The sequence below is a fragment of the Gopherus flavomarginatus genome, chromosome 1 (genome assembly GCF_025201925.1).
Source record: "Gopherus flavomarginatus isolate rGopFla2 chromosome 1, rGopFla2.mat.asm, whole genome shotgun sequence".
In the NCBI taxonomy this organism is placed as follows: Eukaryota; Metazoa; Chordata; order Testudines; family Testudinidae; genus Gopherus; species Gopherus flavomarginatus.
In genome coordinates, this window is record NC_066617.1 from 320,654,132 (window position 1) to 320,679,932 (window position 25,801).

Consider the following 25,801-nt stretch of genomic DNA (forward strand, 5'->3'; position numbering starts at 1 on the left):
GGCGCAGCCTCGCTCCGGGCTAGGCGGGCGCAGGGCGTGTAAAGGGCCCTGCCCAGCGCCCAAAAGCCTCCGCATGAGGGATGGGAACAGCTGACAGGCGGTCACGTGATTCTCAGGGCAGCTGGGATCTCTGCGATAGTGGCGCAGAGGGAGCAGGTTGCTGGCGGGCCGCTCCAGTTCCGTGTGAGTGCCGGGTTCGGGCGGGGCTGGGCAAGGGGCGAGCCCGCCTGCGGGTGGGGAGCGGGGTGAAGGGTCCTCTGTGCCTGGCTGGGGTGGGGGGACTCCCTGGTGCTGTGGGGCTGGTGCGGCGTCAGTTTCTTCTGCTCCTGTGTCGTTCTCTGTCAGTTGTGGGGTCTCCTCCCTGGGCAGACCCTGCATTTGTTTATGGGGGGCGGTTTCTAGCTGAGACCCAGTGGAGCTGGGGGTTACTTCCCCCACATTTGTGAGGAGGGAGTTGGGAGCCCCTAGGTGCCATTGTGGTCACGGACCAGCTCCCTCCTGCTGACTTGTCACCCCTCCACTGCCAGCCCCAGTACACACGGATTAACATTGGAAGTGGTAGGCACACCCACCCAGAGACTTGTGGTGGTGGTCACTTATTTTATAAACATTAGGACAACAAACTGGTAACTGACCTCACGCATCACAAAACAAATCTGCAAGTCACTTTATTAACTGACATTGCCAACATTTTTATTGACTTGAAACACAGAACAAAAAGTTAATAAAGCCAATTATATATTTAAAAAAAAAAGCCCCAGAGTACAGGAAAATTAAACGTAACTTTGAAGTTGCACAGTTTCTGTTTGTTAACACAGGTTCATTTTTTAGCTTTTTCACCCATTCCCAAAAGGTCTGCAGATACAACTGACATGTTTAAAAGTACCTGTATGATTTGAAAACTTATACCAGAATAATGAAACAATCATTTAAAAAAATAATCTTGCAGTTTTACTTATGTAAGCAGAGTCAGGATGAGAAGGGTTACACTTACACAGCATAGGTCTTAAATTCCTGTCTAATACTGATCCCTTGTTTTGGCTTAAGTAACTTTGCCAGACTTTTCTCCTAAGCGTTCCCATGGGAGTTGTGATGCCTCAGCACTGCAGAAAGCCAAGTTATCTAAAGCTGAGTACTCAAAAATTAGTGAACACTTCTGAAAACTTTAGTAATAATGGGAATAGTAAAATTGATTTACCTCATGTAGGTGTTGGGAGTATATTAGTACTGAATTGCATTGAACCATAGAGATGTTTGAAAATCTAGGGTCCGTACCAGCTGTGTTAAATATGTTTGTTTGGTGCTCTCAAACTGACACTGAATGGATAGAGTATTTCACTGAAACACAATAAGTTAACTAAAATGAGCTACAGCTTCATAGGTAATCTAGAATGAAAGCTCTTCTCAGAATGGTTTGAGTTTTGAAATTTTTTTTTTTTTTAGAACTATGCTGTGCAGTTTGGAGTGGGAGTGGTTCATATCTATCTGTCAGACTTGCTGCTAATAAAAGAGAGAAGATTAGTGATGTTTCTTCTGTAACTTCTTTCCATGATGACAGCCAAATCTGATGGCCATTTTTTATATCAGGCTCAGTTTACTTTGTAATTACCCAACCTATAGGTAATAGGAGTGTTAGTCCTACTAAAGGCAGTGCAGATGAAGTCAAGTGAGTCATGTCTTTATTGTTTCTGTGGTTTTAATCTCAAATGGTGATGGAAAGTGGGAGATGGACTGCGATTTAAAAGCCTCCTAGAAATAGTGGACAAGGGGGATCCAGTGGACATAGTGTACTTAGATTTCCAGAAAGCCTTTGACAAGGTCCCTCACCAAAGGCTCTTATGTAAATTAAGCTGTCATGGGATAAAAGGGAAGGTCCTTTCATGGATTGAGAACTGGCTAAAAGACAGGGAACAAAGGGTAGGAATTAATGGTAAATTCTCAGAATGGAGAGGGTAACTAGTGGTGTTCCCAAGGGGTCAATCCTAGGACCAATCCTATTCAATTTATTCCTAAAGATCTGGAGAAAGGGGTAAACAGTGAGGTGGCAAAGTTTGCAGATGATACTAAACTACTCAAGTATCAGAGGGGTAGCCGTGTTAGTCTGGATCTGTAAAAGCAGCAAAGAATCCTGTGGCACCTTATAGACTAACAGACATTTTGGAGCATGAGCTTTCGTGAGTGAATGCCTACTTCGTCAGACATGATAGAGGTATATAAAATCATGAGTGATGTTGAGAGAGTGGATAAGGAAAAGTTATTTACTTATTCCCATAATATAAGAACTAGGGGTCACCAAATGAAATTAATAGGTAGCAGGTTTAAAATTAATAAAAGGAAGTTCTTCACACAGCGCACAGTCAACTTGTGGAACTCCTTACCTGAGGAGGTTGTGAAGGCTGGAACTATAACATTGTTTAAAAGGGAACTGGATAAATTCGTGGTGGCTAAGTCCATAAATGGCTATTAGCCAGGAAGGGTAAAGAATGGTGTCCCTAGCCTCTGCTCATCAGAGGATGGAGATGGATGGCAGGAGAGAGATCACTTGATCATTGCCTGTTAGCTTCACTCCCTCTGGGGCACCTGGCATTGGCCACTGTCGGTAGACAGATACTGGGCTAGATGGACCTTTGGTCTGACCTGGTACGGCCGTTCTTATGTTCTTAGTATGTTTTGAGGAGGAATTGGGAGGAAAGGCTGGTGCTATGGCCCCCTGGGTCAGGAGAGAATTCCAGTTTATGGTACAGTATGGGAAAAGCCTGGAGAACAGGAGTAGTAGGACCCAAGGGGGTGTATTAGTCATCATGCTACTTGGGTGGAATGTGGGGGTTGGGAGAGAAGTAGTGTGAAGAAATTATTTAGGCATGAGCCAGCTTGTAAACTGTCAGATGTCAATTGTATTGGAAGCCTTAAAGTTTTCTATTTACATGATCATAAGAATTACCATACCCAATCAGTCCAGTGGTCCATCTTGTCCAGTCCCTGACAGTGTCTAGTATTAGAAGCTTCAGAGGAAGCTGAAAGAAATCCTGCAATGGACAGTTAAAGTTTAACCTGCTCATAGGAAAAGTTTCTTTCTTGTTCCTGTCAGTTAGTGATTGGTTTATACCTTGGAACATGAGCGTTTAAATCTCTAACTGTCTGCCTAATGTAATTGAGTCTAATGGCCTGTCTAATGTAAAACTGGATATTCTCAGTCACAGAATGGACTAAAACTTTTTTGAATCTTACTAACCTCTTGGCTTCAAGGTAACATAAAGAATGACTCTACTGTGTCAGACCAAAGTGCCAGATGCTTCAGCAGGATGAACAGAACAGGGAAATTATCAAGTAATCCATCTCTTATTGTCCAGACCCAGCTTCTGGTAGTCAGAAGTGTAAGGGGACCCACAGTATGGGTTTATGTCCCTGACCATCTTGGCTAATAGCCATTAATGAATTTACCTAACTCTTTTTTTGAATTCAGTTATTCTTTTGGCCTTCATAACCTCCACTAGCAATGAATTCCACAGGTTAACTGTGCACTGTTTGAAGAAGTGCTTCCGTATGTTTTAAACCTGCTTTCTAATTCTAATATTTTTTGAGGTAGGGCAGCCAGAATTACGTGCTGTATTCAAGGTATGGGTGTACTGTGGATTTACTATAGTGGCATTATGATATTTTTCTGTCTTATCTGTCCCTTTCCTAATGTTTTCTAACATTGTGTTAGTTTTTTTTGACTACCATTGCACTCTGACCAAATGTTTTCAGAGAACTATCCACAGTGACTCCAGGATCTCTTTCTTGAGTGGTAATAGCTAATTTAGACCCCATCATTTTGTGTGTGTGTATATATATATTTGGGATTATGTTTAACAGGGATATTGTCTGATAATGAATTCCATACGTTAATTGTGCACTGCTTAAAATATTTTCTTTTATTATCAGTTTTAAGTTTGATGCCCCAGGGAGGTTGTATAACAGTTGTTGGGTACTAGGTTAGGATCTGGGGAGACATGAGTTCAATTCCATGCTTCATCACAGACTTCCTATGTGACCTTGGTCAAATCACTTAGTCTCCTTGTGTTTCATTTCCCCTTCTGTAAAATGAAGATAATAGCATTTCCCTACATAACAAAGGTGTTGTGAGAATAAATGTATTAAAGATCGTGAGTTGCTCAGATACTGTGGTGATAAGTATGTGTGATAGACAGACCTGGCCTCATACGAGCAGGTTATTCCTTAAGTTTGCTGCCTTCCAATTTCATTGAATGTTTCTTATATGAGAGAGTAAACAGAAGCACCTGATTTTCACCTTCTCTATAATACTAATTTTAAATATCTCTATCATATCCCCATTTACTCATTTCCTCTTTAAACAGGCCCAATCTTTTCAGTATTTCCTTGCATGGAAGCTTTTCCATATATCTTCATGAATAAATCTCTGGCCCAAATTAACCATCTTCTTACAAAAACTTGTTAACTCCCTTGTCAGCAAAGGGAAAATGAAATAGTCATCCTAAGGAAATTAGATCCCATTCCTCAAAATGATTTTTAGTTCATGCTTAGTTTAAAGTTTTAAATCCAAACTGTTTACTAGACCCACCTACTAGATTGAGGTATCATATATTGGGGATGTTTTAAAATGATTTTAAGCACACAGTAAAATGCAGACGTTCTGAGATAGGCAGACAGTGTATATGTATACATCTGGAAGTACAGGCACTAAATTGTATCCTTTGGACTTATCATGACATTTCTAGCAAGTCTTTGTTTGCCTAATCTCTGAATTTCTCCCTCCTCAAACTACCTAAGATGGCTTCAGAAGGTGTCCAGTAGAATGGCTTTCCACTGAGCCTCTGGTGCTCCCAGTTCCATATTGTGTGGCTGCACACCAGAGAATGCACTGCTGCCAACAATAGATTCAAAATATAAAATCAATTGACTATTCATATTAACACCATGAATAAAACATTTCTAACTAGTATCACAGTGTGTGGCACTGGTTGGAATCACAGAGCCTGCTGTTGCAGCCCTATTGCTGCACAAGTGTGTGCATCAGCTGCTGTGTAAACAGTGCTTGTGCTGACATTGTAGTTTTTCCTGCAGATCTATTTGCAGTAAAGGGGCAGCAGTAGCAGTAGTGTTGTGGTGCTAGTGCTGTACTCCTATAGACAAGTTAGGGAGCTGATAAAAAAATATTGGATTATATTATTCATTATTTCAGTTTAACTACTGCTTTGGGATTATATTTTATGCCTTTTCTCAGTTAAAAATCATTAGCATAAGAGAAAAGTGAAAACTGAAAGATACACAAAAAATCTCATAACAGGCTGTGGCCTTGTATGTGAATCCACTCAATCATTCTCACATGGAACCCCACTGACCTCAGAATGGGTCTCATTGTAAAATCAGAAGCACAGTCACTACAAATTTAAAACAAATTTTTAAATTTTGACCTAAAGAAAATGAACCATCCTCATGTGCAATTTCTCTCCCTCCAGTCCATCCTCACATTCATTTACTTTGTTGTCCCCCTTCTACCAGTCTCCTAATCTGTTCCCTCTCCCTTCACTCTCAGTGGATTTAAATCAGCAAACAGAAAACATTTATTTAAATGACTATAATTATTTCTAGGGTGATCAGATGTTAAGGGGAAAATATTGGGACCACCACGGGGAGACCGTGTGTGGGTTTTATTTTTTTAAAACCACTCACCCATCCAAGAGTTCGGTGGCAATTCAGTGGAGAGCCCTTTAGTTGCGGACAGTCTTTGGCAGTATTTGGCGGCGGGTGCTTCTGTCTTTGGCGGCAAGGTTTATTACACACCGTCGAAATACCACCGAAGACCGTCCGTGACTGAAGGGATCTCTGCTGAATTGCCGCCAAAGACCAGGAAACAAAATATCAGGACAAATAGCATCCCAACCATGCTCTGGTCGGGACACGGGACAAACTCCTCAAAATTGGGATAGTCGACGTCTGGTCACCTTAATTGTTTCCCATTTGTTCTTTAAATTATTTTTCCAAAGAAAAGTTCATTGTCACTGGTTGATAAACCATTAAAACATATTGATTTGATTATTCAAACTAACTGTAGCCTGGATGCTCGATGTGGTACTTTTTTGCTAACCAGGAGAATTAACTACAACTATATATATTTATTTAGGCAATTACATAGCTTAATTTAGATTCTTATTTCTGTTGTTTTTTCCATTATATTAAAATAGTGCATCTTGTATTTCTTATTTACTAGATAATGAACTATTTATTCGTGGTTTGTGTCCAGCTGAATTTGGATGGAAAATGGAATTAAATTTAAAAAGCAAAAAGAGCATTTTGAAGTATTTTTATTGGTTGGGAAAAATGTGGTATTTTCATTTAATCTCTAATTGTTGAAATTTACAGGAGAGGCTATACTCTGAAGAATGCTAGATGACTGAATAGTCTGCAAAACTAAAAACAAAAGTAATTAACCCAAAAGCACAACAGAAACTGAAAGACTGCCATTTGGAAAAAGGTAAAGACCAATTTTTCCTCCATTATAAAGAATGAAAATGAAATAAATGACTTTTAGTGTCATATTTATAAAGCTTGACCTCAAAAGTTAAATGTTCTTCCTCATAACATTTAAAAATAGTCTTTAACTCATTAAACGTTATGAGGAGGACTCATTAATTCAGCTCATCATTTTTTATGTCTTTGAAATATTTGATAAAGTAGAGTGAGTGTAGGCTTTCACGTAAGTTGCTGTCAATTCAAATTTAATTTTAAATACATTTTGTTTTTAAAATAAATACTTAACATAAAATGGATTTTTAATTAAAAAAAAATCCAAATATTTAATTAAAAAACTTATCCTGCTTGTTGCTGCTGTTAAGGATTTTTAAGACATCCAAATGTAGTATCAGGAGTCTGTGCTCTCTTCTGGTGCTTAATTTTTGGACCAGTAATAATTGACATAGACAATTTACAATTGCAGGAACTGAAACCCAGCAGGACCGTCCAAATCTTTGAGTTCCCTGGATGATGAGGGTGCACAGCACCTTGCAAGGTCACACATTAGCTAACTTAAACAGTTGATTAGTGTAAAAACTGAGGGTCTAGTTACAGTATAAGCAAAGACATTGTAATGTGAAGTACAAAGTGAACAAATTGATCTTGTTCAGAATGTTATATCCGAATTGGACATGTAAAAACTTCTTATAAAATAGTATTTGTCAGTATACTAAACCTATCAGCAAGAGAAATGAAACTAGTTTTAGAAAACATACATTGCGGCTATTGTTCAAAATATAGTGTTGCCTTCTGTTTTGAGTTGCACTTCTTTGTTTTTGTATCTTTCTGCACTTACCAAGAAGTGCTGAGTTGACATAAATGAAGATAGGGAACCATCATAAATTTTTAGTAATGGAGGGTCTGTGTATATATATCCATTGGAAATACACTTCTGTCATTATAAAATATTCTGGAACATAAACCCTTTCCACAGTTTTTCTCCATTTTAATAAGTAAACACCTCTGTGGTATAAACTCCTCATTTAGGATTAGTCAGACCTGATTAATACAGGATGAGAGTCCTCAATGAGCTGGAATCTTATTTGCTAATCCAAAGGCTAACCAGAAATGTTAATAGAACAGATCAGACCATGCAGATAGATACTTTGGAGCTAAGACGATTTCGAGTGCTCTGTAAAATTTTATTATACTGGTTTGAACAAACAAGTTTTATTTTATAAGAAGTGTCTTTTAATTGACTGCAAACAGTTCTTAGTGGATGCCTATAAGGATCAGGAAGGTATGCCTACACTTAGTCATGTTAACACTGTGTTCCAACTTGCAGTCATGGAACAAGAACAGGATCCTGCTATTCTAGAAGATGCAAACATTAAAGCTATTAAAGAAGAGTTCAAGAAAGCCTTTATCTTTGTCAATAAAGGACTGAATACAGATGAATTGGGTCAAAAGGAAGAAGCAAGGAACTACTATAAGCAGGGACTTGACCACTTGCTTAGAGGAGTTAGCATTCCATCACAAGGTCCTGAATGTACAGGATCCCAGTGGGACTCTGCTAGACAAATGCAGCAAAAGATGCAAGAGACTTTACAAAATGTTAGAACTCGAATGAATATTCTAGAACAAAATACCCCTGCAATGCAAACTAATGCCATCACAATGGATGTGCCTCTAGAGGAGCCCAAGTTATACCCAGTGATTCCCACTAATGAAAAGCCAGAAAGGCCCCCTGCACCTTATTCTCTCATTCCACTATCTGCGCCGCCTGCAGAAAATGAAAATGTTGCAACTACAAGCAAAGGGCAACTTCCAGCTATGAGTCCTTCATCTCCAAAAGCTCACTCTCTACCACATGAAGCTCCTCCTGTGTATACCCCTCAAGCTACTGATGGACACTATACTGTATCTTACGGTACAGACTCTGGGGAGTTTTCATCAGTTGGAGAGGACTACTACACAAAATGTACTCAGCCACCTGCCCTTGAAAGTCTAGGAGTAGATGCAGATGAATTGATCCTGATTCCCCAAGGAGTACAGATATTCTTTGTGAGTCCTGATGGGCAGGTTAGTGCTCCTTCGTATCCTGGATACCTGCGCATTGTGAAGTTCTTGGACACTGATGGTGCAATGGCCCAGAATCGTCCCCCTGCGTTTCTTCAGGTAACAGTTGGTGTGGTGTTTAACTTTAGAATACATTGTGTCTGTTATCAATTTTTGCATATGTGTTAGAACTTCGTAATCTGAGCCATTTGGGCTCCTGCACTTCTAAGCCAAAACCTTCTCTTGTCTTTACTTTGAAAGAACCTGTAGCTAGTGAAGGAGTAGTTCTCTGTACATTTATTGTACGCATAGATGCCACTAAAACATGCTGTTGTGTCTGTGAAGAAATAGCTCTTTTGTCTGAGAGTTCTAGAACACCAAACGTTTCAACGGATTGCTCATTTGGAATGGGTTGGCTTTTAACACTTTTTTTGATCTTATAGAACTCGTTTTCCCTTTCCTCAGATAAATTTGACCTATTGAATGATATATTGGCATTAACTGAATCTGTGTATAAAGGGTCAGCTTAAAATGGACTTAAATACTTAACTTTCTAACAGCAAAGAGTCCTGTGACACCTTATAGAGTAACAGACGTTTTGGAGCATGAGCTTTTGTGGGTGAATACACACTTCATCGGATGCATGTCCCACGAAAGCTCATGCTCCAATACATCTGTTAGTCTATAAGGTGCCACAGGATTCTTTGCTGCTTTTACAGATCCAGACTAACACGGCTACCCCTCTGATACTTAACTTTCTAGCTGACCATGCCAGTGTGGTTTACTTGGATAACCACAGTTCTGAATTTGTGGTGTATGTCCAACCTACTTATGTAAACTAGGGATGGAACAGACTTTTTAGGTTATCTAGTCCATTTTCTTGCCAGTGCAGCATTGTTTCCTTGTATACGTTTAGTACTGTTTTTCCAGCTTGGTTTCCAACGTCAGTCTCTTCTTTTGAGAGCTTGTTTGTTTGGATCTCCTTATCCTTGTCTACAAGAGGGATGTATTCCCACCACTGGTTCAGCTCCACAAGTGTTAGCAGCACTAGAAGCTCTAGATAGCTCATGGGCATCCATGCCCATTCTTTACACTGTGTCATGTAAACCTGTTCTGATTGGAGCAGAATGCCATATGGACTGTAAATCTAGCACCTGTTTGGCATAAGGCTCCCTCTACTGCTGATGCTGTGTTTCCTGAGGCTCACTAAAAGGCTGCTATGCTGTGTGATAGCCTTGTGGAAGTGAATTTTATTTGTTCCTTATTTAACTTTGGTGGCAGTCTGTTGAGACTGTGTCCCAACAATACACTTTTCAGGGTCATTTGAGACTTTTTTAATAAAACAACATGGGAACCTTGGAGTCTGTGATGCTAATCTGTACAGATCCTTTACCCTTCAACTGACATTACTTTTGGTGTATCAGAAAAAGCCTGATTCTTCAATTTATACAAACAAATGTATTTGTCATTTTCAGGTTTGTGATTGGCTGTATCCTCTTATGTGCAACCAGTCTCCTGTTCTGTGCTGTAATACTGGAGTCTACATGTTCCCAGATTTGATGTCGCAGGTGCCAGGATCCCACGTGGGAGTAGTGCTATCTTCAGAACTCCCAGCAGCTGACAGAGAGCTTTTTGAAGATCTGTTAAAACAGATGTCTGACCTCAGAGTCCAGGTAAATTCCAGGGCAATAGTTTTAAACCAAGGATAAAAGAGGCAACAAATTGTAACTGCATAACAAGCATAACTTTGAGGTCTTACATAAGAGTAATCTGGATCACTCGGTAAGCTGGGCAGAGTAATATGCATTTTAGTACAGCCACATGCAAACGTAATACATTTAGAAAAACACTATTGGAGGCAGTATTTAAGGATGAGGGGGACTATATCATGGAAAGCAGTGAGTTCCCAAAAAAGGCTAATATGATTCTCCAGGAAAATATTGAGTAGAAGGGCACTGTTATCTAGCAGTGGTGAGACCATTGCTTGACTACTGTGTCCAGTTCGAATAGAACTTTAAAAATGATTAGAGAGCTGGAAAGCAAGCTTGAACAGAAGCGTTCTAAAGAGCTGAATCTACTTAGCTTACTGCAGAGAAGGTTAAGAGGTCACTTGACCAGTCCATAAGCACCTACACAGGGAAAAGATATCTGATATTAGAGGACTTTTTTTAATTTAGCAGACAAAGAAATAACAAGATCCAGTGGCAGGAAGTTGAAGTTAGAAGAATTCTAATTTGAAATAAGATGATTTTTAGCAGTGAGGGTAATGAAGCATTGGTAAATCCATCATCACTTAGAGGCTGTAAATCAGCACTGGTTGCCTTTCTAAAAGATATGCTCTTCTTCTTTTACCGCCAAAACTCAAACTCAATAGTGTTCATCAAGGACCCAGTCCTGCAGTGTTATGTCCAGGGAGTCCCCTTTGGCCAATGTAAAATCCTTTTAACCTCAGTGCAGCACTATGTTGGCACAGGATCCTGTATGCAAGGCATTGCACGATTGAGGCATTACTTAGCAGGGAAAAATAACTTCCTCCAGTACAGGAATTACTTGGTGAATTTCTCTGGTCTGTGTTATGCAGCCGTTCAGACTAGATGTTCATAATGGTCCTTTAATGGCCTTAAAATTCCATGAATCTATTAATTTGCCCTGATATGATGATGCAGGTGCCAAGATCCCATGAGGGAGTAGGATTATCTTCAGAACTTGCAGCAGCTGACAGAGAACATTATGAGGATATGTTAAAACAGATGTCTGACCTCAGAGTCCAGGTAAATTCTAGGGCAGTGATTTTAAACCAATGATAAAAGATGCAAATTGTCATTGAGTAACAAGTGTAACTTTTTTTTATAGTGTTTAAAACTCTCACATGGGCTTCTGTGGTAGCCGGTGGTGGTGGAGTGCTCTGCAACAAAGGTGAATTCTGGTTCTGGTCTTGCCCCTTAATCTAAAAGGGCTTTGAAATGCTGCAGAGTTTACCCCTTGGGAGGGAGTTCCTTCTGGTTAAGAAAACATCCCAACTCCATTCTGTAATCAGTATGCTTGTGATTACATGATAGCATTGAGCACCTCCTCAACAATATTTGCTAGAAGGATGCTGGCAACAATGAGTGGGGGAAATTCCCAAGGTTCTGCTGTGGGTTATTACTTGTTTAGTGCTGACAGTGAGTCAGCCTGCTTGGATGCAAAGGACCTCTGGAGAAGAGGATGAGTGGGGAAATATTTTAGGAATTTTAAAGAAATATGACATAACTTATTAAAAATAACACAATTAAGAAAGAGGAAATAGATTCCCTCAATTATAATGTGTTCTCTGTAGAACCCCATTTACGGGAGTTTAATTTTTCTCAAAATTGTCAGCCTTCTAACAAGTATTTCTATAAAGGTTCTAATTTTGGTAGAACTGGCTGCCAGATGTCTGTAAACTCAAAATATGTTACCAAATTGTTGTGTTTACTCTGGAGAGTAATGTATATTTAGTGCCTACAACAGGGGTTGGCAACCTTTCAGCAGTGGTGTGCCGAGTCTTCATTTAGTCACTCTGATTTAAGGTTTCACGTGCCAGTCATACATTTTAACATTTTTAGCAGATCTTTCTATAAGTCTTTACATACAACAATAGTTTAGTTATATAGTAAAGTGAATAAGGTTTTTAAAATGTTTAGGAAGCTTAATTTTAAAATTAAATTAAAATGCAGAGGCCCCCGGACCGGTAGCCAGGACCTGGGCAGTGTGAGTGCCATTGTAAATCAGCTCGCGTGCCGCCTTTGGCACGCGTACCATAGGTTGCTTACCCCTGGCCTACAATATGCTTAGCACTGTGCAATACATACAAATAGCTAGTCCCTGTTCTGAAGAACTTGTCTAACAGAATGACATGCAAAACATGGGAGAATGACTTAAAAGGTAAATTGCAACAAAACACTGACTTCATCTTTTTAATTAGAAAGTCACTACTTCTGTGACACGAAAGTAGTAGGTGTGGTGGCTTGGCAAATTGTGAGGGCATTCCTTCCTTAGGGATCAACGTAGAGAAATGCATGGGAAAGGGTTTGGAAGGAGACAAATGGGACATGAAGCCTTATGTAAATCCAAAAGCGAAACACAGCAAGAGACAGATCTGAGATGTAGGCAGATGCATGAAGGGATATTTCCTCTTGGAATAACATGTATATTTGGATTCAGTATTTACTAGGAAAGTAAAACTTCTTTTCTTTTTCTTTTTTTAAGTACTTCATAAACTGGTGGTCTTGATTTAATACTAAAAATATATAGTATTCACTATATATTGTTGTGTATTTGCCAGGGGTGGTATTTATCATCAGTGTCCATGATCAGTAAATCCCACTCCCTGACCTTGCAAAATATTGTCTCCCTTCCTCCTTTCTACTAACCAAGTGGCCTAATGTTTGTTGTTGAGAGAATCCACTTGAGACTCTTATAATATCATGGAAGAGTTGAGTATTTCTTGGCTTTCTGTAATGACTGGCTGATCGTACTTATGAGCTATCATAAAGTTCTAAGTTATTTCTTTCATTGAGGAGACAGTGCTTTTCAATTTCAAGAATTCTGAGCAATATGCTGAAATAGGATTTGACTGTGAAGCTTTTCTTAGAAGAGCATTTATCTTTAAAGTTGCTGTGTTGGCAACCAACTTTTTAAGACCATTTTAAAGTGTTTTATCAAATCCAAAATAAATGTTAATACTGCCTTGTCTAATTTTAAAAGATTCTAGAAATCATCATCTAAACTTTAGTGGCATTTATAAAGTGTGCGCGCGCAGGGGGAAGCATTACAGAGTCTTGTTTGTTGGCTTCTGAATGTTTAGTTAAATTATTCCCCCCTCCCTTTTAATACAGTACTGATGAGGACATAATTAGCAACTATATGTCATGTCTTAACAAAATAACATGAGTTTTACTCTACATTGCAAAACAATCTATTTTTGCTTTATAATGACTCACTTAAGGAGCTTACAGTGTAGAGGATTAGTCAACGATACAGCTGCACCCAGATAAGTTACTTTATAGTTTGTATGTGTTTTTTTTCTAACAGGTATTTTAATTGTTTACATACAAGACAGTGTGCACATTCAAAAATGGGATGTATAATCCTATACTGTTATCAAACAATAATTGGTCATTTTCTTGGAGTTGTGACTAATATACTAAAGTCACTGACATGAGAATAGTAGGGCAATACTGAAGGTGAATCTCCGCATGCAAATCATACAGATTATGTTGCAATGTTCATCTTCCAGTAGCGTGTTATTTAGTATCTCTGGCTGTTCAACAAAAAACTAAGAGCTCATCTATTTTTGGACTTCTTCTCTGTTCACCTTACTCCTACTGTAATAGTCCTGTTCCATGCCCCCATTTTACTTTATTTTGAAATACACTCCTCAGATTCTCCTGTCTAGTATTATTTTGTTTTGTATTTTTGTGCCTTATTTGATATCTGTTCCTGGATGGTGGTAATGACCATTCTTTTTTCCATTGGTCCTAGACAAATCTTTTTTTCTTTCAGAACTTTAACCAATCCTCTCTTCACCTCTATAGATTACTTCTAGCTAAAGAAGGCAGAGAAAATTAAGGCGAGTTTTTAACTCAACTTAATTTTAACAGTAAATAATACTAGTAAAGTTAAATACCAGGAGGGTCAAAGTAAAGTCCATTACACAGTAAAATCATATTAATGGGGACAGCTCAGTGGTTTGAGCATTGGCCTGGCAAACCCAGGGTTGTGAGTTCAATCCTTGAGGAGGCCATTTAGGTATCTGGGACAAAAATCTGTCTGGGGATTCTTCCTGCCCAAAGAAGGGGGTTGGACTAGATGACCTCCTGAGGTCTCTTCCAACCCTGATATTCTATGATTCTAATCCTATTAATTGCAACAAAATTGCTTTATGAAAAGTAGTAGCCAGTCCGGTCTTTGCCACTGCTACCTCTGAGTGACTGACAAACTTTGCAGTCTAATCCAAAGGCTTTAGAATGTTAGAGATAAAGGCAGGTAAAGCAGCCCCCCTTGGCCTGAAGAGAAGGCAGCATCATACACCACTCTGCAGTGTTCCTGGCTGTGCCAGTCTGTAAATGGTCCAGCAGCTCAGGGCTTGAATAAATTTCCTTTTTATTTATAAATTTGGGAGGGAAAGAGAAGAGGGAGCAAATTCCCAGCAAAGCTGTGTTTTGTTGTTGCAGCTGGACTGTCTGGGCAAAGAGAGAACAGATGGGGCTGCAGCTCCCATACCTAACAGCAGCAAAGCATTGTCTTCCCTCTTAAAAAAAATAAAATGGAAAGATGTAAGAAAAAATAGAAACATGTCCATTAAACCCCCAAAATAGAGTTCTCGGTTCTGTTAATTGGCCAAGCACTCTTGTTAGTAAGTTTCCACTTTAAAACAAAAATTGTAGACTTTTTGGTCTAATTAAAATGCTTACTAGAAAAGTTTCTAAAAATAATATTGCTGTGAAAGTCACTGAATCTCTTCCTTGTCCCATAGCAACACGCAGGCTTTCATCCATTCTCTGCTAATTTATCTCAGAAATAAGTAACTTAATCCCAGGTTTTTAAAGATATTAGGCATTGCAACATGCAGAGCAATGTCTAAAGTCTCCTTAAAAGGTCACCAGGATGTAGGAGCTTGTCACTTTTGAAAATGAGGCTTTGGCTCCTAAGTCACTTCAGCTTTATAACACTGAGTGGAGTAACACCTAAATACCTTTTTAAAAATCTTGATCTCAGCTGCTGTGATTAATGGAGACCATCTAAGTACCTAAATAAGATAACTTGGTAGCTTGCTAAATACTTTATTTTCATGAATGTGAATTTCATTCCTTAGGCTTTGGAAGCTTCAAGTGATGTGATTAACCTGGCCCAGACTGTACGCATCCAACCAGAGCCTGAAGGAGGAGAGAGAGAAAGAGAGTTACCTGAGTGGAGTGAGAAAGTAGCCCATGGAATCTTGTCAGGTACTACCAGAATCAGGGATTTATGTTTAATATAATTGTCCTGCTAGTAGTGTTTAAACACTATATTTTGATTTAAAGGCATTGTTGCTGATGAACATTTTGTGGGGCAGGGGAGCTAGATCCACAAAGATTACTTAAGCTCTGTTGCAGTGCCTGACTTTAGGCACCCAGCCATGTAGTTGAATCCATAGCTTTGAGTAAGGCACCTAGATTTCCTGTACAATGCATGGGGAGAGTTAGACGCCTAAAAATTGGGATTCACTATAGATAGCTAGTTTAGGTGGCTCCCCAACTCTGTGCTAATAGGAAATTGGAGGAAGGGGTATGACCTCAATCAAGCTCATTAAAGGGAGTTGGGCACTTAAGTCTGAGTCAGAGGGAGGCGCCTCCCGTCACTCAGGATTCACAGCCTTGAATTCTCTCTTGGACATAGGCTTGACCTTGCCTAGGCACCCTTCTCACAAAGACAGAGGAGAAGATGATGCCCTCTCCCTCCTTACACCCAATAGCCAGGTGGTTAGAGCATTCACCAGGTTCAGTGCCCGCTCTCTCTAACTGGAGCAGAGACTTGAACCCTGGTCTTCCACCTCCCCAGGTGAGTGCCCTAAGCACTGGGCTGTAGAGTCTATCTCTCTCTGACCCAACGAATATTTATTTTATACAAAGTGGAACAACTGCAGAAGCTGAGAGCACCCCACTCCAGACTACTGCATAGCCAAGTGGTTAGGGCACACACCTGAGAGCAGGGTGACCTGGGTTACAGTCCCTGCTCCTCTCTCGCAGAGTGAGGATTTTAACCTGGGTCTCCCATATTCTGAGTGAATGCTCTAACCACTCAGATATACAGTATGAGGGGCACCACCATCTCCACTGTTTTGTGTGGGGCCTGATCCAGTAAGCATGCCCTAAGACTGTCCCTCTCTGAGGTGAGATTGGTGGGGAACACCTAATCTGAGATCCCACCATGAGTTAGGCACCTGGTATCAGGATTTAGACAGCTGTGTGCATGCCAACCACCAGCAGAAACTTAGACCCCTACAGGGTTAGATGGTATCTGAGTGGAGGTTCTGAGAATCTAATGTTGGACGTAAGTGCCTAAATCCCTTTGTGGATCTAGCCCTGAATGATTCAAGCCACTGAAATGAAACTGTTTTAGTTCTTTTATGATTATATTAGAGAAAACAGGCATCTGATTCTTAAAGAAAAGATAAGCATTCTGTAATGGTTCTGTACTCCAGGTATACGGTGACAGAAGAATAAATTTGTCTGTTTATCGAATCATGTTTCCAGTACATTAGGCCTGCATTTCTTTGTGCTGTGCTTGCTTGTGGGCTAATGGGGGCAAACTGAGCTGCCCTTGAATGACTCAGTACTGCTTTTTCTAAGAGTGCAGAGTAGTTGTGGGTAACTGTTCCTATGCTCCCAGAGTTCTTTCCTGCTGATCACACCTCCTGTTCAGTGTGTGACTCTGGTGGGAGGGTTAATGAATGCTAATAACACTCAGCTCTCTCCGTCTCTTACTTAACCATGCTGGAGCAGGGTCTATATTGAGGCTTGGATGAGGGTTAGCTAGGTGTGACTGAAATCAGACAAGTTGGAGGTAATGTGGTGGTTGGGGAGGCAGCAGAAAGAAGAGTTGTGGAAATTCATTTGTGCTAGCACCTCTGACTGAGGAAGTACATCTGCCATTTGCAATACTGGTGTGTAATTTAGGTATGTTAGGAGGAAGGAGAAAATACTACCAGAAGTCCAGTCTGTAAATACTACACATAATAAGATAATTTGTTTTGAAGGAGCATCCTGGTTGAGTTGGGGTTTGGTCAAGGGAGCAGAATACACTGGCAAAGCAATCCACAAAGGAGCTTCCAAATTGCGAGAACACATTCAGCCAGAAGAAGAACCTTTGGAAGTAAATCCAACTGTAGCAAAGGGGCTGCATGTAGCAAAACAAGCAACTGGAGGAGCTGTAAAAGTCAGCCGGTTTTTGGGTAAGATGTACTGCATCTGAATTCTGCAAAAAGATGTTGTGTTGTCGGGGTAGGCAACCTATGGCACGTGTGCCAGAGGTGGCATGCAAGCTGATTTTCAGTGGCACTCACTCTGCTCGGGTCCTGGCCACTGGCCCCGGGGGTTCTGCATTTTAATTTTAAATGAAGCTTCTTAAACATTTTTAAAAACTTACTTTCTCTCTCTAGAAAGAGACCTTCTAAAAACGTTAAAATGTATGACCGGCACGCAAAACCTTAAATTAGAGTGAATAAATAAAGACTCGGCACAGCACTTCTGAAAGGTTGCTGACCCCTGTAAAATGTACTGAATGTGCAGACTGTAAACACACCCTGTTTGCTCGGGTTTCTGAAGCGCAGTAGCTAGATGAGTTAATGAACTGACCTCCATTTACGGATCACTTGGCTAGTCCTGGTTATCGTTAGTGTGAGATCAGAATTAGCCCCAAAGTATCATACCATATTTGGCCTTTTAGAAAGCAAGTAGGGGGGTGTGTGTGTGTGTGTGGTTTTTGTCCTGTTCTCCCCTCCCCACCCCCATCCAAAGATCAAGCATATTGCTCTGATATATTTCATGGATTTCTGCAATTTTACATTTATTTTAAAATGTTAGATTGGACTCTCCATGTTGAATTAAATGGCTAAAATTGACTGTTACCTTTGGTGTCAAAAGGAGCTGGTTTTATTTATTTGTTTAGATGTTAATGTCAGTTTTTAAAGCTTATAGCTGAACTCCTCTTCAACCTCTACAACTATCAAAACACAGAGGTACCAGTGTAGAGTGGTGGGGTTTTTGTGTGTTGTGTGTGGTTTTTTTGTGTTTTTGTTGTTTTTTCAAAATCTGGGGGCTTAGACATTTCAATAGAGGCCTAATTTTAAGTATGAAGTTAGAAGTGGCCTAGTGTTCAGAAGTGTTGAGCAACCCCAGTGCCTATTGATTTCATTCTCTTATTATTTGCATTATTATGGTAGTGCGTATAGGCCCCAACCACAACTAGGACCCAGTGAGTTGGGTATTAGTCACCTGGAGGAGCTCATGAAAGTAAGAGACAGTATGTGCCCTCCTGACCAGCTTACATCTATTTAAACAAGGCAGAAAAAAAGGCCAGGAGGTATTATCCCCAATTTACAGATGGGAAATTGAGTCCACAGAGAGTTGCCCCAGATTAAGTTTATGGACTAGTCTACACTAGAAGTGCTACACTGGCACAGCTGCACTGTGTCTGGTGAAGATGCTCTATGCTGAAGGAGACAGCTCTCCTGTCAGCGTAACTACTACACCTCCACAAGAGGTGTAGCTATGGGTACGTCCAGACTACCCGCCGTATCAGCCGGTAGCAATCGATTTTTTTTTTTTTTTTCAGGGATCGATATATCACGTCTCATCTAGATGCGATATATCGATCCCCGAAAGCGCTCCCGTCAACTCAGGAACTCCACCGGAGCGAGCAGCAGCAGCAGAGTCGACACGAGGAGCCGCAGACGTCAATCCTGCGCAGTGAAGATGGGAGTTAAGTCAGAATAAAATACTTCGACTTCAGCTACGGTATTCCCGTAGCTGAAGTTGCGTATCTTACATCAACACCCCTCCTCCCCCACCCAGTGTAGACCAGGCCTATGTCGACAGGAGAGCATCTCCTGCCAACATAGCACTGTCCACACTGGTGCTTCGATCGGAATAACTTGCCTCACTTGGAAAAAGTGGCTTTTTCACACCCCTGAGCAACGTAAGTTATATCAACGTAAGTGGTAAGTGTAGACCTGCCCTATGACAGAACTAAGAGATTAACTTAGATGTTGATTTCAAGTCCAGTTCCTTAACCACAAGATCATCCTTCCTCTTTTAATGGGAGCTGGGGCTGCTCAGCATCTCTGAAAATCAGGCCATTTCTATTTAGGTGCCTAAATATGAATTTAGAAGCCTCTTTCTCATGAACAGAATAAAATTGTAACAACTTTAGACTTTAATAGAACTTTGAATTCAACCAAACATATTTTTTTCTCCATTTAACAAGAACTTTGAGACTCAATCTGAATACTTTTTTTTGTGTTAGTTGAAGGGGTGTGTTCAATAGCAAGCAGTATTGGAAAAGAGTTAGCCCCACATGTGAAGAAGCATGGGAGTAAATTGGTTCCTGAGTCGCTTAAGAAAGACAAAGATGGAAAGTCCACTTTTGATGGTGCCATGGTTGTAGCAGCAAGTGGAATTCAAGGTAACAAAAATTCTAAATGCATGCTGCAAGCTACATAACTCTCATTTTGCAATGTGTTGGCTTAAAATAAACCATTTGAATATATTTATAGGGTTTTCAACAGTATGGCAAGGTTTGGAAAGTGCAGCAAAATGCATTGCTAATAGTGTTTCAACCGAGACTGTTCACACTGTCCAGCACAAGTAAGTTACATTTTTATCAGCTTAGTAACCGGTTTGTCTCCTGCTATAAACTAGGATCATGTATGAACAATGGCCAGCATATATGCCTGTTCGTTAAACTTTTAGACTTTACAAAATTATAGCAAATCTTACTATACAGAATAAAATCTCTTTGCACTAGGTATACAGTAAATGATTTTGTTGTAAGTGAATAGTGACAGGCTTGCCTTCTACCTAAATCTGATTACTGTATATACTCGTTCATAAATGGAATATTTTTGGTAAAGTGATGCATCAAAGAGCAGGGGTTGGCTTATAAATGGGTCCACACCAAAATGTGGTGATTTTTAAACTCTATGGAATCATTGAACTGAATATCTAATACATTGTCGTTTGTTTACCTGGAGCATTCACGGGCACGGAGCCCCTCAGCTCCCTGTGGCTGCGGTTTGCCATTCCCAGCTGCAGGAAGTGATGCACCCTTATTGGCTGGGAACGGCAAACTGCGACCACTGGGAGCTGAGGGGCTCTGTGCCTATGAATGCTCCAGGTAAACAAAACTTCCCGACCCTCCAGCAGCCTACCCTGAGGGGCTAGGAGCAAAAGTTTTCCTCCAACCCCAGAAACATAGGGTCAGCTTATGAAAGGGTCATACAAGTTTTTTTGCTATTTTTACTTGTGGGGTCGGCTTATAAACGAACAGGCTAATGAATGAGTATATACAGTTGTAACTGAGTAAATGTCCCTAAGGCAGTGGGTTTTCAAACTTTTCTAGGGACTCAGTTGAAGAAACTGTGGTGCTTGCGACCCAGCGGAGCTGGAGATGAGGGGTTCAGGGCTGGGGCAAAGAGTTGGGGTGCAGGAGTGAGGGCTGTGGGGTGGGGCTGGGAATGAGGAGGGGTTCAGGGTGTGGCGGGGGCTCTGAGCTGCAGCGGAGGTTGGGGTGTGGGAGGGGGTCAGGGCCCTGGCTGGCGATGCATGCTCTGGGGTGGGGCCGGGGATGAGGGGTTTGGGGTGCAGGAGGGGTTCCATGTTTGGGGGGGGTGTCGGGGCAGGAGATTAGGGCACAGAGTTGGGGTTCAGTCTTACCTTGAGCAGCTCCCGGTCAGCAGTGCAGCTGGGGTGCAGAGCCAGGCTTCCTGTCTGTCCTGGCGCTGTGGACTGCGCTGCGCCATGGAAGCAGCTAGCAGAAGGTCCCGCTTCTAGGCGGAGGCACACAAGTGGCTTTGCCCAACTCTTGCAGACACGCACCACCCCCTGCCCCCCACAGTTCTCATTGGCCAGTTGCTGGCCAATGGGAGTGCAGACCCGGTTCTGAGGGTGGAGGGCAGTGCATGGAGCCTCATGGCCCCACTGCCTAGAAGCTGGACCTGCTACTGGCCGCTTCCAGGGTACAGTTTGGAGCCTTAGTTTGGCAGCACCACCAACAGGACTTTTAACGTCCCAGTTGGTGGTGTTGACCAGAGCAACCGTGTGCCTATCATGCCACAACCCATTTGAAAAACACTGCCCTAATGGATTTTTTTTTTTTTTAACTCTGTGGTCTAAATTAGTACAACTTTGAGAGATGTAGGGAGAAATCCTATTCAGATTTTAATGTGTGTATTTCAACATTATTTAAAAAACAAACAACCCTGTCTAGCTAAAATACTTCAAACTTTGAGTCACTTCTAACTCTAGTTGAGTCTTCACTGTTTTGGTTTACCAAAGTTTACCAAAAATTCAGATGAAGATGAGATAATCTGGTGTACAAGGAAGGAGTTTCAGCTACAAGTAGGTGCAAAGGAGGACATAGGGGAGTTAAGGAAACTTAAAACATAGGCCTCAGCAGTAGAGAGATTAAATGCTCTGTTCAAAGTTAGGGTGGACATAAATACAGATCTTGCCAGAGACAAGTAAGAGGGGGCAGAAAGGATAGGAGGATTTAGGAGCATGTGGTACTACCGTGATGGGAAGAAAGATGATAGTAGAGAACATCTGAAGAGATGAGAAAATTACAAACTGGGAGATATGAAAAGGAATGTTGGAAAGATGATGACCTAAGGTGAAAGGGTGCAAGTGTTGATCTGGAAAACAATACAGTAGGCATGATCAGAACTGGGAGCTTCAGTAAAGGCACCTAGGTAACAATGGAGTCAGTGACAGATGATCTAGCAGCAGCCAGGTCAAAGAGGTACATGTAAATGCAAACAGATCAGAAGAGCACAAAGAAGCAGATAAGACAATGAGTAGACAAACAATATAGAATAGAGGTCACTGGTGAAAAGTTAAAGTTCTCTGCATTTCAGACTAGAGGCTGTGGATGTACTCCTGGAATGCATTTTGGGGAGATGGCAAGCAGGTTGGTGATGGGTCTTTTATAGGCAGCTGCAAGAAATGCATTAAGGCTTATGGTAGGCTGGGCATAATGCCTGCAGGGGGCATGGAAAGATCATTAGTCTTACACCCTGGATACAATGACATTTCATTTTTTTAACAAGTTTTACTTTATTCTACAGAGTGGGGAGTACAGAAATGTGTTTATAAATATCTGCAAGAGCTTTGGAAATATTAGTAGATATTGCTATTACAGATCTATAGATTAAGCATGTTTCTCAGACATGCCCAAAGGTGTAGGAGTAATCATCACTCTCATTGGGGCTTGTATTGTGTGTATGTTCCATATGTCACTTTAGTGATGCAGTTTTGATTAGTCAGACTGTTCTGCTACCTGGCTGTCTAACAGTATCTTATGCCTAATGAACTGTCATACTTATTTCTAACAGGAAGTGGCTGGAGGAGCTGTATTAGTACTCTGCTGCCATTTAAAATAATTTTAATGTTTGTTTTTATTTTAGATATAAAAATAGGAAACATGGAGATCAGCTATCAACAGCCACTAAGAGTGACAAGCAATAAGTAGCTAAATTTTGCAGTTAACTAAAACTTACAGTATTTGATAATTGAAGATTCCCCCTCATCTCTTGCATTTGGCTCTATCCAAACATGTTTTAAAATCCTACAAGAGATCTTTTTAAGCTGGTTTCAGTTTAGGTGGCAGAACTGTCTTTTCTATAAGACAACTGTAAAAATCAGCATAATGGACGTTAAAGGAACACTGTCAGGTTTCCACCAAGCTACAAGTGTTCTGGACTTGAATGTAGCTGCAGAACTACTAGCTCTGTTTGGGTACAAGTTAAGTAAGTGGCCTCTAACTACTTAGGTTCTTATATCGGTGTCCTTCATTCTAGTATCTGAGTGCATCTTGACACATTTAAAAACAAAAACTCTCTCAGTTGAGGCACTCAGATTTTGAGCTGGGGTGAAGAATCAATTTATCAAATCTTGTATATAGGGCTTAGGAAGAAAGCTAAATTGACTACACTTTGGCATTGGATGTACTATAATCAGTACAGCTACCTGTTGCAGTGATGCTGCGGCAAATTTATTTAGTGTATCAATGGAGGAAATAACTAATCAAACTGGCAAATATTTACTCCTTGCTGTCAACTAATTCTGTGATCTGCAAATTAGACCATAATCATGACTAAGGCTGCTACTCTATTAACAGAGAATATTAAATACAAATATGAGGTTTTTTTCTCACTTAGTTTCAGTGCTTGGTCCAGCCCTCAGTAGACAGGGCTGCTCTTCTCATATTTGATAGGAGAACCAAAGTCTGGGTCCTTAACATAATACATTGCCTCCACACTAAAAAAAAACAAACGAAAAAAAACAAACAAAAATCTCTCTCTGAGCTGGGTCTTGCAGGAGGCTCAGCCCAGATGGTGAAGCAAAGTTGGTTTAGCACTGCTGGGATTCTGGGAAAACGAAGACTATTTCTGGCCTGCTCTTTTTTATGCATGGCGACAATGCATCCGAAGGGGCTGTGTGGCAACTTGGAACAGCTGGATTGCTGAGTGCTCTGGCCATTCCCCTGTGCTGGTCCAATACAGGGATGTGTTATGCTGGCCCTACCTTGCTGGAGAAATTCCTAAATGGGGAGATCTGGTTGCTTACCTGCCTCTTTCGGCTATAGGAGCAGTGTAAAGAGGCTGAAACACAGCCCAGGACTGAGACCTATCTTTGAGTATGCTGGACTAATACCGCCCCTTGCCAGGATCTTCTGATACCAGGACACTACTGACTGACGCTTTCCAACTAGTAGAACTACTCTCTCTTCCCATTGTTCTGTCTCCAATTCATCTCACTTCCTTTTATTCACACCTGTAGGGGAACAGTTAGATTTTTTTCGTCGCCCAATACCATTTACACCAGTGGTTCTCAACTATTGTACTGGTTGACTCCCTTTCACATAGCAACCCTCTGAGCGTGACCGTCTCTTATAAATTAAAAACATTTGTTTGTTTTTTATATTTAACACCATTATAAATGCTGGAGGCAACGCAGGGTTTGGGGTGGAGGCTGACAGCTTGCGACCCTCCCCCCCTCCATGTAATAACCTCATGACCCCGTTTGAGAACCCCTGGTTTACACCTAACTCCTGGAGAAAAGAACAGGGTCGTAGTTGGTATTCTGACACTTGAAAAGAAAGTTATGGAATTAATAAGCCTTGTGATAGATTAGCAGCCATAATGGATAAGAATTTTCAAAATTTTTAATTTTGATGTTTAAATATTTAAGCAAAGTCTGGTCAAACTTGATCTGGATTCTTTCATTTTCTTTGTGCTATGCATAAGCTATTGCTTTGGGAGTGAAGATTTCAAGAGGAGTGAATTGCTACTATCCATAGCTGTATTGTTGTGAAGACCCCATACTGAAACAGATTTACAACCATGTGGGCATGGGTACCAAGGGTTCGCACATAAGGAAAACTGAATGAACAGATGACTTCACTTGTATTAAATTTTAAAATGTATTTTCATATCTACAAATATGATGTTTCTTAAGGTATGGGGATGATGCAGGCCATGCTACAGACAACGCTATGAATTCTGCAATCAATGTTGGTGTGACAGCATTTAACATTGACAACATTGGTATCAAAGCTATAGTGAAGAAAACTGCAAAAGAGACTAGTTATGCTGTGCTGGATGAATATAAAGTACTAGAAAAGGAGAAAAAGGATGGAAGATAAAACATTTCATTTCCCAAAGCCTTACAGTACGGATGTAACTTACTATTTTAAAGTAATGGGATAATGCTAACCTATAATAAGTATTTATTTTTATAACTGTCTTTACGAAAACTAATTCTTTACATACTTGAGAAAACTGAAGGCATAAAACTAGTGATTTTCTCTGAGTTGAAAGTACCCTTCATTCAGCACTTCTGCATCATGTATCAGTCTGACCACTGGAAGGATATGGATTTGGAATTACATGTAGTACGTTCAGGATAAAATCTCCATAATCTATATTTTCAAAAAAGAGTTTAATTAAAATGGAACAGTACCATGAATGGAAATATGAACTTGTCTTGAGTATTTTTGTAACACTGTTTGTAAAGAAAAAGGGTTGGTACTCTGAATAAATCTAATAGGATTCATGGTTTATTAATTCCAATTTTAATTGAGTTTACAAAGGCAGAATTGTCATCTCCTAATTATATGCACTAATATTAGGTTTGGGTTCCATTCTTTAGTTTCTAAAGATTAGAGAAATTCCTTTAGGACAGCTAACATTTAAATAGCAGCTGAGCTAATAACCAAAGTCATATTAAAAGAAATGAGAGAGAACCTCAGGTAGCCTCCCTCCTTTTAAAGTTAAATGCTTTTCAAAACAAATATTTATGTAAACCAAAGACTTAAACCACACTGTTTATTAGGGTGACAAGTACTCTCTGTACAAGAGAACCAACTCAAAAATAATGAGAATACTTACATGTTGGCAGTAAAAAGAGAATTCAATAATTCTGTGCAATTTTTTTTCCCGTGGGGGGTGGGAGGGAGAGGAGAACTAATTCTGTAGTACAAAAAAAAA

The 25,801-nt window shown here is 40.4% G+C and overlaps 1 protein-coding gene across 4 annotated transcripts; it reads left to right on the top strand.

Moving 5' to 3' along the window:
- Positions 1-31: 31 nt before the first annotated feature.
- Positions 32-25,286, top strand: SPART (spartin). Of its 4 annotated transcripts, XR_007772191.1 has the most exons (11): positions 39-183; positions 6,385-6,496; positions 7,820-8,652; positions 10,008-10,205; positions 11,199-11,303; positions 15,371-15,500; positions 17,294-17,488; positions 19,561-19,719; positions 19,811-19,901; positions 22,718-23,059; positions 24,771-24,852. XR_007772191.1 is itself a non-coding variant. In XM_050937241.1 (10 exons), exons 3-10 carry the CDS (start codon positions 7,822-7,824, stop codon positions 22,776-22,778), a joined length of 1,770 nt encoding a protein of 589 aa, XP_050793198.1. In that variant the 5' UTR covers positions 39-183; positions 6,385-6,496; positions 7,820-7,821; the 3' UTR covers positions 22,779-24,862. The 4 variants fall into 4 exon arrangements, 3 of the variants coding, with proteins under 3 accessions (XP_050793199.1, XP_050793198.1, XP_050793197.1); XM_050937241.1 differs by having other exon boundaries at positions 22,718-24,862; XM_050937242.1 differs by lacking the exons at positions 19,561-19,719; positions 19,811-19,901; positions 22,718-23,059; positions 24,771-24,852 and adding an exon at positions 18,897-19,499 and having other exon boundaries at positions 32-183.
- Positions 25,287-25,801: the final 515 nt, after the last annotated feature.